We start from the raw sequence: 14,620 nt of genomic DNA, 5'->3' as shown, positions 1-14,620 counted from the left end.
TGAACTTTATAGTATTTCGCACAAAGTGATTTGATAATTTCTAATAACTATAAATAAATCCAGGCATGTAAGTGACTAGGCCTAACGAATATAAATCCGGTGTAATCAAGATAAAAACACTAATCTGACGATCAGTAAAGCATTGATCACGAAGGCTGGAAGAAACAGTTCCTGTAGAAAAAAACTGTTACAGTGTAAAGCCGGCTGTAAAATAATTAAGCTATAATTAATAATTCACAAAAGTCAAACGCAAACTGATACAGAATACGACCACAGCGCCACACGAATTGGTAGAGAATATTTGAGAAGTTGAAGCTAAGGATAAGTACAAGGAAAGTTTTCTCAATCTAGAAGGTAGAATGCAATGTGCTACCATCAGCAAAAGTATAGATAGGATTTCCAGTCAATGGAAGAAGGTCATTAATATACAAGAGGAAAAGAGTGAGAAAGAACTGAACCTTGGGGAACACCAGCACTAGTGAAGAAGTTAGAAGAGCCATCCCCTATCACCCGCAGTTAGCGGCGGTCTGAGAGAAAACTGGATATCCAATTACAAAAAAACAGTTGACAAACCATAATATGGAAGACTTTTATGCCAAAAACGACCAGAAGCCTTTGAAATGTCAATAGCAACTGCTTGAGTTTCAGAAAAATTTTCCATCGAATTTTTCCATAAATGTGTAACATAAACCTGAATACAACCAGAGGATCGACACTGACGGAATTCATACTGACAATCGTTGATCAGATGGAACGTTTCCTGATCGTTTAGGGGTTAACAGTTAATTGATTTCTCCATCACTTTAGAAAGAGTAGAAGTAAGTGCAATGATACGATAATTCTGTTCAGTTCGGTTAATTTAATCTTTATTAGGTATCAATTTAGAAATATTTATTGAAAGAAAATCCGAGGAACCTAAGAGCAAGAGAGACTGAAGGCGGAAAAAGCAGAAAGCAAAGAAAAGCTGAATAATAAAAATGAAATGCCTGGCATTTCAGAGTGCCAGAATCGTGTGTCTGCTTTCCAAGCATGAAGGAAGATCACAGACATACGCGGCAGAACGAGACAGTAATCTTAGGAAAAACCGAATAAATAAAGGAAGCATTTAGTCGCATTGAAAGTTCGTGGAATGGCCTCTCGTGACCGTGGGCAACCATTGTTTCCGAAGACACAATAGCAATTAGGTTGGATAAAGCCAAAGGTGTAATTTTCTGAAACGGCGAAATACTGAATAACTTTATCCTTGAATAAATCAGTAAGAGAATCATTTCTCTTAAAGAATAGATCAGTAAGAGAAATGATCAAAAAACGAAGACATAATCTGCACTACATAAATTTTGGCAATGTAAATTTGTTCAAAGTACGGCAACAAATGTTATAAAAGAAGGAGCTTGCAAGCTGTCAACAGCTGAGCAAGGCTCTCAACATCCATGTAAGGTTTCCAAGTGTAGAGCAGGACATGGACTGTGATAAAAGTATCTGCGATCTGGTGCTGTCTTAAAAGTCAATAAATTCACTTTAATTCTTATTATTTTAAAAAATCTCCATTCTTATTTTTATACTCGGGTAAATCACGAAGTCCTGTAGCATCATATGATGAGCCACGTTTTATCAGGAACGCGAAAAATTTAAATAACACGTCGTGTTATTTAAATTTTAAGCCGAGAAAACCGAGGCCATAAGGAATCAATATATCGTGTCCGTAAATTATATTATATGGTTGGCTTATCCAGGATGGGAAAAGCAATGGCTCCTCTCCCGAGATATGCTAACTTGGTCATGGTGTCAAAAATGACCAAACACGCTCTTTCTTTCCGTATGAAAAGTATTTCTAATATCTTCAGCCAGTAGGATCGTATTCCAGAATTTTCAGCCGGTGTGAAAGAAGCAATGTTATTCGCTTCGCAGATGAATGGGGGAGGCATACCATCAAGTAGAGAAATGTAAATAATTCGTTCAGCATTTGGATGTACTTTAAGGATACAATTGCCTCAAGATAGCTTCTCAAGGTCCCAGAATTGGGAGCGGACTTCTAAAACAGTAGGAATTTGCAAGATCGTGCAAAACTACGAATAAAATGTTAGTGAAAAAAAAAAAAAAAAGGGAAAAATTAAAAATATTAATACAAAATAACTGCATAAAATAAAAATCAGAAATAAACCAAAATCTCAGTTTCTGTTTGTTTGGGTGTCTGACACATTAATAGACTTTTAGTGTCAGACGCCCAAACATCCTATTTGTTTTGTATTCTTATATATATTTTTTATTATCATTGTTATTTATTATTTTTAATCTTGGTCATTTTATTCTTATTTGTTTTGTATTCTTTTTTTATTTTTGTTAATTTTATTTTTTTTTTATTTATTTTGTTGTTGTTGATGGCTAGTTAGTTTAAAACATTTTTTTTTTTCTATTGCTGTTAGACATTTAATGTGGGTCCTATATCGTATGATATGAATTACCTCTCTGTGAGCAAGAAAACATTATTGCTAGGAACATTACGATAAAAGTTTAGCTCTAAACAATTTGGGAAATTAGCAAATTACCAAAAATGAAATTAATTTCACTTTCGGTAATTTGCTTTTATTAATTACTTTTGGTAATTTTAGTCAAGCACTACCGTAACACAAATATCAAAGGCTGTAGTTAAGAAGTGAGATCTTTTGATATTCCGCAACTTTGATTCTTAGAAAGAGAAAAGAAAAATAATGTACTTTAGAGAAAAAAAAATAATAAGTGAGCGTACTCGGGCAAGTTCCGTTGTTGAGTGCAATGTCATCAATGGCGATATCTCCTTCACCAGGAATACTGACTTCTGCTTCAAAGATAACCTAACAAGAGAAAATGATTACAGGAAATCATTCGCAGAATAACTGATTCAATAGGGACATTTTTCTAAACATTGAGTTAGAGCATGGACAATTAAGCAAAGAATATCTAAATGCACTTTATCTTTCAATTTTTAACTGATCGATGGCGATACTCATGAAGCAATTGAACCAAGAATCATTCAATATTTTCTTATCACTTGATTAGTAGAATAGCGTTAACAACTTATGAACAACCACTATTTTATTCTTTTTCATGGTACTACACTACGCAGGGAATCAAACCATCATTTTGTTATTTAAATGCCTTGATTTAGAGTTAGATAAGTTGGTTTACAATTAGCACAATCACTGGCTGGCTCTGTTTAGTAAACTCAGTTCAAACCTAGAAACCCAAACACGACTTATATTGGAATCAAAATTATTTAACTCTCCGCAGATAGATGCAGCAAACCTTTGTGATGATGCAACATACAAGAAAGAGATCTTCCAGAATTCTTAGACTTACTGAAATATGAATCAGCTGTAATGTGACAAAGAGTTGTCACAAAGAATTACCAAAGAGTTGCGACTAAATGAAACTGTTTCTACTTTAAGAAAAATAATATTTGGTAAGCATATGATTTGTATAATGTAAATACAGAATTATTAATGTGTAAATAAATATTAAATATAAACATATATATATATATATATATATATATATATATATATATATATATATATATAATATATACGAAATATTATACATGTATGTAAAATACATGTATAATATTTCGGGACGAGACTACGTGCTCAGTTTATGTAACCCATGCCCATAGTATCTCGTACCCTGCTATGCATTAGCACTCTCCTGGCGCTTAGCCATCCCGGGGTGATTCCTTTTGTGAAATAAACAAATAATAATAATATTATTATTATTGTTGTTGTTATTAAAATTTATGGGAAAATAGTCAGATTTTGTAAAGGTCCTGACGTTGATGGGGAGGCAGGGCTAGTAAACCGATGTAAGGGTTTAAACTGAAAGTAAAAATATTCTTGATCGCTATCATTATTCTTCCGCTAATTCTTAAGCCAAGAATGTAGAAGACTGTATTTTGAATGATGAGGCGTTGTTTTTGACTGTATTTAATAAAGCAAATGGGCAACAACTTGCGGCACTGGTGATGTACTTTCGCAAAATATTTGCAGTTAATTTCTTTACATACAGAAAAATATACATTTAAATCGATTCGTGGAACAGGCAATCTCCAGAAGTAGATCAACTGCCGAAGAACTACCACGAGCCATTTTACCTCCAGAAACGCTCATCGTAGAAAGCACAAATTTGATAAGCAGCTTCCTCTACGACTTTCGTCGGCACCACAAAAAAAAAAAACGAACCTGGAACTCTATCTGCTAAGTTTAATGATCCGAGTATTCGTGTCGTTTACAAAAATACTGAATTACTTTCATCGTAATTCAATAAGAACTCTTTTCGAAGAGAACGAATTCCGTACTGCCGTCGACTCCGCATGAACATGTCGGACCGTCTCTGGTGAAATGTCACAATTCTGGAAAGATACAAACCCTGCTGCAACTTTACGAGGTTCAGTTTACTTCAATAAACGTAATTAGAGACTAGTGTTAGTTGAACAACATTAAGTCCTAGTGTTTAACGTTGTTCAAATGTTTCAGCTAGAAAAAGTAAAGACGTAGAAAAAAGTAATGGCAGAATTGGAGATGTTGGAAGACTTTTTGGGCGATGATAGCATAAAAGGAAGGGTAGCATACAAGTTTTTACTTCCAGTACGTAATCATATGTCATGTAAGTTTATACCGTATGCTGAATTCATTCACATAGAAGGAGGTTACAGAGTTTAAGTGACCAACTTCACCTGGTGTGGAGTCCAGTAAAACGGTCTTAGTGCATTTTAAAATTGTACTTTTAAAACATGAATTACGGAATATTTTGGATCAGAATAGTTTAGACTATAGGTCGCTGGGATCGACAACTCAGGCGAGTTATTTTAGCCTCTCCAGAGGGAAATGATTATGTGCAATTTACATTGAGTTACAGTTTTAAATTATTTGATATTTTCTTCTTGAAAAAGATGGATATTTAAATTAATGTAGAACACAAGTTCGGCATCGGAAACATCGCACCCTATCACGCAACAATATTGCTGATGCGCAGTGCGGAAGGAGTTTTGTCGAGTGTCCTGTTCACCACTATCAATCGTGGGGGCGCCCCCACCAAGCATTTTTTTCGGTGCCCGCATTTTTATGAAAATAGGCTATAGTGATTGAAGGTCGTAATACGAGAGTAAGTAATGTACAGGGTTGTTAAAATTAAAGTATCCCTATGTAGAGGGCTCTGGAGCGAGTTCTACTGCTCGTACTGAAGAAAAATTTGAACAACAGGTACAATAAAGAATGCGCTAGCCATTTATTGGAAAAATAAAATTAGTTACAAAATTTGCCACTATATGGCGCTGTAGCAATACAAATCACTTGAACAGCGCTATAATTGTTCAATGTGTCCTCCCATTTTGGTCAACAACCGTTTCCATTCGAAGAACAGCATTTTCTAGAGCAGAACGTAACATTCCAACTGGAATAGTCAGCACATGACGTCTAATGCTGTCCTTCAGATCTGCCAGAGTTTGACATCCTTCCAGATACACCTGGTTCTTCAAAAAACCGGCCTCCGTAGCCGAGTGGGCAGGAGCTGGAGTGCAGTAGCAGATGCTCTTTGAGTAGACCGGGGTTCAAGCCCTTCACTGCTGAATACGGTCAATCTGCCAACCCGCACTGGACCAGCGTGCCAGATTATGGTCCATTTCCCTCAGCATGAATTGTTGAGGAGGCTTCTATCCTGCAGTGGGTTGATAATGGCTGCACTTTACTTTTACTTTTTACTTCAAAAAACCCCACAACCAGAAGTAGCATGGGGTGAGGTACAGTGATCGGGGTGGCCAAGGTGTCTGGAAACAACGGCTGATGACCCGTTCGTCTGTTGTCCAAAGATTGTAAGGTAACCCGTTAAATGTTCCTTAGCAATGTTTGGACACAACGGTGGATGTGGGGGGAGAGTGGCGCACCATCTTGCTGAATACGGTATCCTGACGGCACCAATGTTGTTACAGCTCTGGTATTGCGAAATTTGCCAACATTTCATTATATCGCTGTCTATTGACGGAACAAGTGCGGAGTCCAGTCGGTGTTACCTGTTCAAAAAAAATGGCTCAATCAGGAATGTGGCCGTAAATCCACACCACACTGTCACTTTTGAAGAATGCAAATGGGACGTCTTGGGTTTTCTGTTGCCCAAATGCGACAGTTGTGGGGATTCACTTGTCCATTTAAGCAGAAGTGGGCTTTCACTTCAAAGGATGTTCCATGGCCAATTGATATCCACTTTCATTCGCGCCAGAAACTGAAGTGCGTATGTGAAACGAATATCTGCAACACTATGCTTTAACTGCTGTAGCATGTGCATTTTGTAAGGATACTATCGCAACACCTGACGCATTACTAGCCTTACAGTGGAATACGGCATGTCCACTTCACGAGAAACTGCTGGCTGGTACACTTGCTCTACCACAGTGGCGCCTCCGTAGCCAGGTGGGCAGGAGTGGCAGTGAATAGCACACGCTTCTTGATTAGACCGGGTTTCGAGCACCACCAAATACGGAGGATGCGGAAAGGTCAGGCAATGACCACCGCATATCCTCGGAGCAATATGGCCTTAGTTGCTAATGTTCCTAAAAACCAAAAAATAATGCGCTACAACATAAAGATTGATTCGATAAATCCACGACAGCCATAGCCACATCTTCAACACGAGAGGAGTCCAGCCGTTTTCGACCTCTACCTGGTTGAACACCAAGATGTGCTGTCGCTTCAAATTTCGCAATCATTTTGCTAACAGCACAAACAGTCATAGGTCCACGCCTTGTGCACATCTGACGCCAGAATTCTCTGATAGCCGCAGCTGCATTGTTGCTGTTCTGGTAGTACTGTACAGCTTCACTAACAGCGCCTTTTCCTGCAACGTTGTTGACATTGCTGCTGCAGCTGTAGTGCAGGCAAATATCAACTGTATGATTTTGAAGAGACTGCTTTGCTTTTATAAGTACAGTAGAGCTGAATAGTGGCGCTGTGGCAATAACTTACGATTATCCAAATAACGTAAGTTATTTGCATAATTGTAACTAATGTAGTTACGAGCCATATAGTGATAAATTTTATAACTATTTTCCCCCCAATAAATGGCGAGCGCATTCTTTATTATACCTGTTGTCCAAATGTCTCTTCAGTACGAGCCTTAGAACTCGCTCCAGAGCCCTCTACATAGGGATACTTTAATTTTAACAACCCTGTACTTTAATATCATAAACTCGCAAGGCACATCAACACCATGCGTACGGAAAACATGTCAAGTTTGTTTGTGTTAGTTTACCTTCTGGCCAAATGCTAGTACATGTATTGCATGACGCGAACTATACAGATAGCGAGGAAGAGCACTAAAATTTGCAGTATAAGCAACGGGAGGTCCTGTCCCCGCTAAGAAATATTGCTTACCAATCATTACTCGTAAGATTGAGCGAACACAGCTTACGATGCATGGAACACAGCTTGCACTTCCGTAGTGTAATAACTAAATATATAAATTTTCTCTTTATGCTTTGGAATGACTACATGGTCAGAGGAGATCACAAGAAACAGCAATCTTCCTGATTTCTTGCATGTTGTGGTTTATAGTTGGAGTTCTTCATTGCACTAATTGTGCTACTTTTCAACCGAAAATAAGCAAAAATAAATAAAAATAAGTCAACACACCTATAATTGCAGTGCCCAGTAGGAAGAAACATTGCTTTATCCATGTCAAAGGAAAATGTAGTTGTTTATGGTGCGGTAACAGCGGTGAGGTAACAGAGTTGCGGTGCCGAAGATGCATAAAGTCGAGTGTCAACACTATAATCAGCACTGGCGAGAAGAGTCTGCCAGAATTGGGGTTGCAGCCTGGTGCACATAATGAGGTAAACGATCCCTTGGTTCCAAGAAATAAAAAGTCTTGCTTCCCACATACTCCGCACCTGCCAGTATTGCACTATCTCTGGCGGGTGCGAGATTTTCGGTGGTAATTACACCGGTACAGGGTGACTGTTGACCCAGGCCAGGTGCTAGGGATGGGCACCAGGCAGCAGCAGCTGCCTATGTGTTGGCGGCACCCTGGTGGCATAGTAGCCTGACCCAAACAAAAAACACACATACACTTACACTTTTTCAGGCCCATTATGCAGAGTTTCTGCACCATAACAGAGTACAAAGGTGGAGATGGGCTAACGCCTAGCAGCCACCCCGATATAAGAACACACACACAGTACCTTGATTATCATTATATAGAATGGATGGAGATATATATATATATGATAATGTCTATAAAACTGTATATAATCTTGTATATAAATTGTTTATATCATGAGAATTTACATAAAATTGTGTGTAAATAAATGGAACGGTAAATTCCCATATACTCCAGTCTGCCGAGAGGGTCACAGTGGTGTTGTCACCGTCCTCCTCAAACCGGGTGGAAAAGGCCCCGGGTTCGAATCCCGTCGATGATGCGAGGAATTTTAATGGTCTTTTATCATTCCGTGGCTGGGTTAGTCGGTCTCAGGCGTAGATAGAATTGGCAAACATTGCTGTTTGCAGTATCATTGGTCACACTAAATAGAATTTAAAAATCCTCTGAGAACACTGTAGTCAACTTTACGAAGGCATCCCACATCAGTATACTGTGATTGTAAACCCCATACCAGTATATTGTGATCACTTCCACCTAGTGGTTCCTTTATCTGCAGACGTTTTTTCCCCCGGAAACGGGGATTTTTTCGTCCAGCAAAACAGGAAAATCGACGAGAGAACACACGCTATTTACAGACACAATACATATATGGGTATATGTATTAACTTACCGGGTGACCCTAATGTACATAATTGTTTTGTTTCCGTATTCTCGAGAGTACTTCTGCAATGACAAAGATTAATCGGGTAATAAAAGACAGCTGTTAGAAGCACCATATTTAATTTCCGATCTAAGTGACAAGAAATTTGGACAACAATCGTCTTTACATTTTAAAAAAAAAATCTGCAGATAAAGGAACCATTAGGTGGAAGTGATTACAGCGTACTGGTATGGGATTTACAATCACAGTATACTGATGTGGGATGCCTTCGTAAAGGTGACTACAGTGTTCTCAGAGACTTTTTAAATTCTATTTAGTGGGACCAACTGATGATGTTGCCAACAGCAAATTCTAGAAGGGAAGCATTCAAGAAATTAATCTTGGAAGCAACTAGGCTTCTCATACCAACTAAGAAATGCTGTTCAAGGTGTAGGTCTAAATGGATGTGAGATGAATTAATGAGATTCGTGGCAGAGAAGAAAAATGCATGGGACGCATATAAATTATCAGGAGACACAGCTACCTATGGTAGATATAAGATAGTCTGAAATCAAGTCACAAAGGACGTTAGGCAAGCAAAGGCAGATTACGAGAAATCTTTGGCAAAGGATACTAAGAAAAACAGTAAAGACTTCTTAATTATGTAAGTTATGTAAGCTCCAGAAGGAAGAGGATGAATCAGATTGGTCCACTTGATATCGATGGTTCGATTGTTGAGAACTCTGTTCAAGTAGCTGGCAAACTGAATAAGTATTTTGCATCTATATTCACACATGAGGAATTCTGTAGGGAAAAGAGGCCAGAATCTTATTAAATTCTAACAGGGAGCGAAATGATTTTGTAATAACTGAAAGCAAAGTGGAGGAGAAATTGTTGAAGTTAAACATAAGGAAGGCACGTAGGGTGAATAGGATCAATCCAATAATATTAAAAGAGGCAGCAAAGGAAGTAACCAGGTCCTTAGCTAAGATTATGAGGTTCCCACGTACTGTAGAGGTGCAAATGTATCTCCAATTCACAAAGGGGTTCAAAAGGTGACACGAGTAATTACAGACCTATTAGTTTAAGTTCTGTTTTGGGGGAAATAACGGAGTCACTGCAGGATAATCTAGACCTGACTGCAGTTATAGTTCAGACACAGCATGGGTTTGTTAAGGTGAAGTCTTGTCTGACCAATTTGATTGGATTCTATGATGTGGTCACAAAGGAATTTAATGAAAATAATAATTTTGATATCATATACTTAGACTTTAGGAAAGCCTTTGATGCTGTTGCACCTGGCAGACTACTGTACAAGTTGGAGCAGTATGGCATTAAGGACAAGTTGCTACAATGGATAAAAAAGGTTGGTTGAGCGGGAGAAGACAGAGTGGTAATCAATGGACACTGCTTGTGTTGGTCCCATTGTTGTTTTCTATATATTATCAATGACATTGATGAAGGCATATCAGGCTTAATGTCCGAGTTTGCAGATGGTACGAAGGTTGGTAGGGTTGTTAATGACAGTAAGAACGGCACGCTGCTGCAACAAGATCTAGAAAAGTTCAGTAGATGGGCAACTGACAAATGGCAACTGAAGTTAAATATTGACAAGTGCAAAGTACTACATATTGATAGCAGTAAACCCACAGTACTACATTCAGGGTAGTGGAGAATGAAAAAGACCTTGGGTAATTGTGCAGTCAGATATGAAGTTTTCTGAGCAGTGCAGAAGGCTGCAAGAGTAGCTTACGGAGTCTTGTCAATGATATATAGGAATTTTGCTAGAGGGGATAACACCTCCTTATCCCTTCTAGCAAAATTCCTATATATCATTGACAAGACTCCGTAAGCTACTCTTGCAGCCTTCTGCACTGCTCAGAAAACTTCATATCTGACTGCACAATTACCCAAGGTCTTTTTCATTCTCCACTACCCTGAATGTAGTACTGTGGGTTTACTGCTATCAATATGTAGTACTTTGCACTTGTCAATATTTAACTTCAGTTGCCATTTGTCAGTTGCCCATCTACTGAACTTTTCTAGATCTTGTTGCAGCAGCGTGCCGTTCTTACTGTCATTAACAACCCTACCAACCTTCGTACCATCTGCAAACTCGGACATTAAGCCTGATATGCCTTCATCAATGTCATTGATAATATATAGAAAACAACAATGGGACCAACACAAGCAGTGTCCATTGATTACCACTCTGGTAATCAATGGACACTGCATAAAGTATAAAGCATAAAATACTGTATAAAGCAGTGGTCAGACCACACCTTGAATACAGGTCTGGAGGCCTCATATTAGGAAAAATGTTGACCTACTAGAACGAGTACAGAGAAGGGCAGTGAGATTAATGATTGGAATACATGGTTGCTGTTAGCAAAATAGGGTTGTGTTCTGCAAATTGCAGAGTCTGGAGACTAGGCACCTGCGAGATGATCTGATTGAGGCGTATAAGGTCTTGCATGGTTTGAGCAAGATCAGTGCTGATAGGATTCTTCCTCTTGCTCAGATTCCGCACCTGAGTGGGCATGAATTCAAATTGAGGAAAGACAGTTGAAGATAGATGTGCGGAAATTTTCTTTTAGCCAGCGGGTGGTTGATTTGATTGCTGGAACAACCTTCCATCTGTTGTTTTGTTTACAGCTTACATAAATTCAAGGGTGAACTAGAAAAAAATTTTGGAGTGAATGGATGGATGGATGAAACGGAAAGAGTTTTTTTTTTTTTTTTTTGGCTGATGCTTTATAAGCTTGCTTTCTTGCATCATATGCCTCTACTAATGTTAAAAGCTTCGAGCAGTACATCGACAGATGAGCAACGAAATACTGTTGTCAAAATTTAAATATATTAAGTTTAACATTTCGTAAAATATAATAAAATGAATATACGAGAGTAATTTAATTAATCAATTTATTTATTTATTATTTTTTTAAATCATCATCGCGCTTAAACTACTTACCTGGAAGGGAATCGGGAGGGAAAGTGTAATTTCGCCCTGATACCATTGGTTTGAAGTTGGAGTACTAGTAAACAACTCCCATATGGTTTCATTCGTTTGGTTGCTATTGACGAGAACTCTGAGAGAACCGATACCTGCTCCAAAAAGCGACGTCCAGAAACTGAGGCATATCGGACCTGACATACCTTGATGGAAAACCAGAAAAAAAAAATACAAACAAATTAGTCTTAATGCAATTGAATGATTTTAATACCAAAAAAAGGCAAATCTTAACAGACCAGCGCAAATTGAATGTGTTGTAGTGTTTTAGGCACGTCAGCAACTTAGTAAACAACTATTTACTATTTACAAATACAGACATATTGCGCTGTCCACATTATGTCTGTAAATTTCGTGTGTTCTGTGATCGATTTGTTGTTTGCTGGACGAAACACCCGAGTGCTCTGGAGAGAGAGAGAGAGAGAGAGAGAGAGAAAACATGCTACGCTGGCCTGAAACCGACTAACTCACCCAAGTTGGAGAAATGGCCCTTTCAAATTTCCTCACGTCATCGATGGAATTCGAACTCGGGTCTTTTACAACTAGTGTTGGTGAGGACAGCGATTCTACCACCGCCAGGACTACAATAGTCTACGAAACAATATAACATAGTCTACTAGTTATAGAATTATCACTAATTTCATTATTCTTCGAAATGTCTGGAAGTCTCCTAACCTAAACTGTAATTTCTTTTACAGGAAATTTTAATAAATTGGGTCTCGAATAAAGAGCTTCATCGTTCGCATGCCATAAATTATGGACAGAGAAGCTAATGAAATTAAATTAACTGTTTTTAGTATTTATGTGTTTTACTTTCATAATAATATTAATTATTATAATAATTGTGTAAGTGTGTTTAGAGTCAAGCGGCACCAGAGGTTTCCCCCATCTCCACGTAGTTTACATTGTGATGTGTTACAGTACGCTGTAAATGCCAGAGATTTAAAAGTGTGTGGGTCTTGGATCGTTTAGTGTCATGTACCGTTGTTCTTCTCTGGTCGTTTAGCCGCTAAACCCCAATTGGGGCCCAACGTTGCCCCCCTTACACCCCGTGGAGGCAGACCAGGAACCCAGTAGCTTATATGCACTCTGGCAGATCCTACCACCTAATTTCCTGAGATTTCGGTGGCTCGGACCTTAAAAAAAAAAAAAAAAAAAACCTGGGGCACTTAAGTTTAGAAAAGCCAGGAAATGTTAATATGGTTCAGTTTTCAGTTTATAAATCGTTAATTTTAATCAGTTATGTGGGGTTTACGCTGGCGTATTAGTCAGAGTAGAGGGAAGAGACTGAAGACTAGGGGGGAAGACAGAAGTATGGGGTCGATAGGGAAGGCAACACCAGATGGTCAGTAAGACATGCCTATGCCTCACCAAGCGAAATATATGGGGTGGTAGAGGAGGGAGGAAAGAGGAAGACCATCTCCTCCTCCCCCCTGCCAGGGATAGGAAAAAAGGTACCAGGCAAGGGAGTTAGTAGAGATCGCCATTTGGCTACATGGCAGTGAGGCTGCATCAGTCGTAGTGTAGTCATAAGATCATGTCCGGTAGTAGTCACTCGTGGGACAGTGTCCCGTCCAAGTTGAATGTCTTTGTTTTTGGTTCTCTATCTTCATTCAGTATATTTGTCAGTTCCACTTAGGTCTCATATTTGTTGGTACATAGGCAGGGTTTCTTGGTAGACAGGTAGTAGCTTCCGCATAATTTTCATTCCGGGGTGTGTACTAAAGGATGTTTTGATTTGTTATCTGGCTGGTCGTCTTTCACTCCTGGTGTATTGCATATAGTGTTCTCCTTCTTGAGAAGAGTTCTTGAGCGAAATTGGTCAGGGCTCTATATTCCTCCTCTGAATCCAGTAGGTGAAACTCTTGCCCTCTGGGGAGGTATCTTATACTCGTGATTAGAATGCACCTGAGATCCTCGTATTGCGGACAGTCGTATATGAGGTGTTCCCAGGTTTCGATCTCTCCACATGTACAGCATGGGTCCTCTACAAGGGCAAAGTCCATTAACTTAACTTTGCGTTAAAGAGGCCGTGTCCAGTTAGCAAGTATGTTGTTTGCAACGCCGGAAAGAACCAAGTAGGCGATTTTGGATAGATTTTTTCAAGTTGCGGCAAGAACTTGTTGGTGATTGCTCCTTTGGTTGTTTCTGCCCACCTGTCCTGCCACACCTGCCGCAGGTGAGACTGAAGCCCCGTCTTTTCTGCCTTATGGTTGTTTGTTGGGTCTATTGTAAATTCCAAGAAAGTGGTAGTTATTCCCTTAGATAAGTAGTAGAGGAGTCCAGTTCTTGCGATTTCAAGATCAAGTGGAAGTACTGCTGCTATCACCTGAAGCGCTGGGTTACTCACCGTTCTGTAGGCGCGGGTGGTAGTGAGGAGGATGGTGCGTTGAATTGCATCCAGGGTTCTCTTATTTACGACCAAGGCAGTTTTGTCATAGCAGATTGCTGAAGCGTATGTAATTATTGGGAGGAAGGTTGTCTTGTAGTATAAGGCTAGGGTGCGCTTTTTGAGACCCCAGTCTCGCCTTGTGACCCTAGCTACCATGGCAGAGTACTTTCTGATCTTTTGTCTTAGGAATTTGAGATGTGGTTGGAAGGATAAGTTATTGTCTAGTATGACACCCGGGTGTTTTAGTTGACTAGTAAACTTGATAGTTGTCCCATCAATCTTAATCTGGGGTGGTCGTCTCAGTTGCAGGGTTCCTTTGAGCAGTGCCGACAATGTCTTTGTCAGTGAAATTGTTAAGAAATTCTTCTTGGCCCACTGTTGGAGTATCTGCAGAGCCTGATTAGCTAAGATTTCCAATTGGGCTCGGGAGTTTGCTTGCACTGTCAAAATCAGGTCA

The 14,620-nt window shown here is 39.1% G+C and overlaps 1 protein-coding gene across 1 annotated transcript in view; it reads right to left on the bottom strand.

The window, feature by feature from the left end:
• The window catches only part of LOC150077367 (MAM and LDL-receptor class A domain-containing protein 1-like), an 87,687-nt gene that overhangs the window by 33,970 nt on the left and 39,097 nt on the right, over nt 1-14,620 (bottom strand). Inside the window, exons 8-9 of the mRNA XM_090385872.1 lie at nt 11,733-11,917; nt 2,747-2,831 (exon numbers count right to left, since the gene is read on the bottom strand). Of these exons, the coding sequence (XP_090241998.1) occupies nt 2,747-2,831; nt 11,733-11,917 (270 nt within the window). The remainder of the gene's footprint in view (nt 1-2,746; nt 2,832-11,732; nt 11,918-14,620) is intronic.

Source organism: Mastigoproctus giganteus, chromosome 12 (assembly GCF_048544385.1).
Source record: "Mastigoproctus giganteus isolate SK-2022 chromosome 12, ASM4854438v1, whole genome shotgun sequence".
Classification (NCBI taxonomy): Eukaryota; Metazoa; Arthropoda; class Arachnida; order Uropygi; family Thelyphonidae; genus Mastigoproctus; species Mastigoproctus giganteus.
Note: the sequence above shows the minus strand (reverse complement) of the source record. Positions and strands in the feature narration are given on the sequence as shown.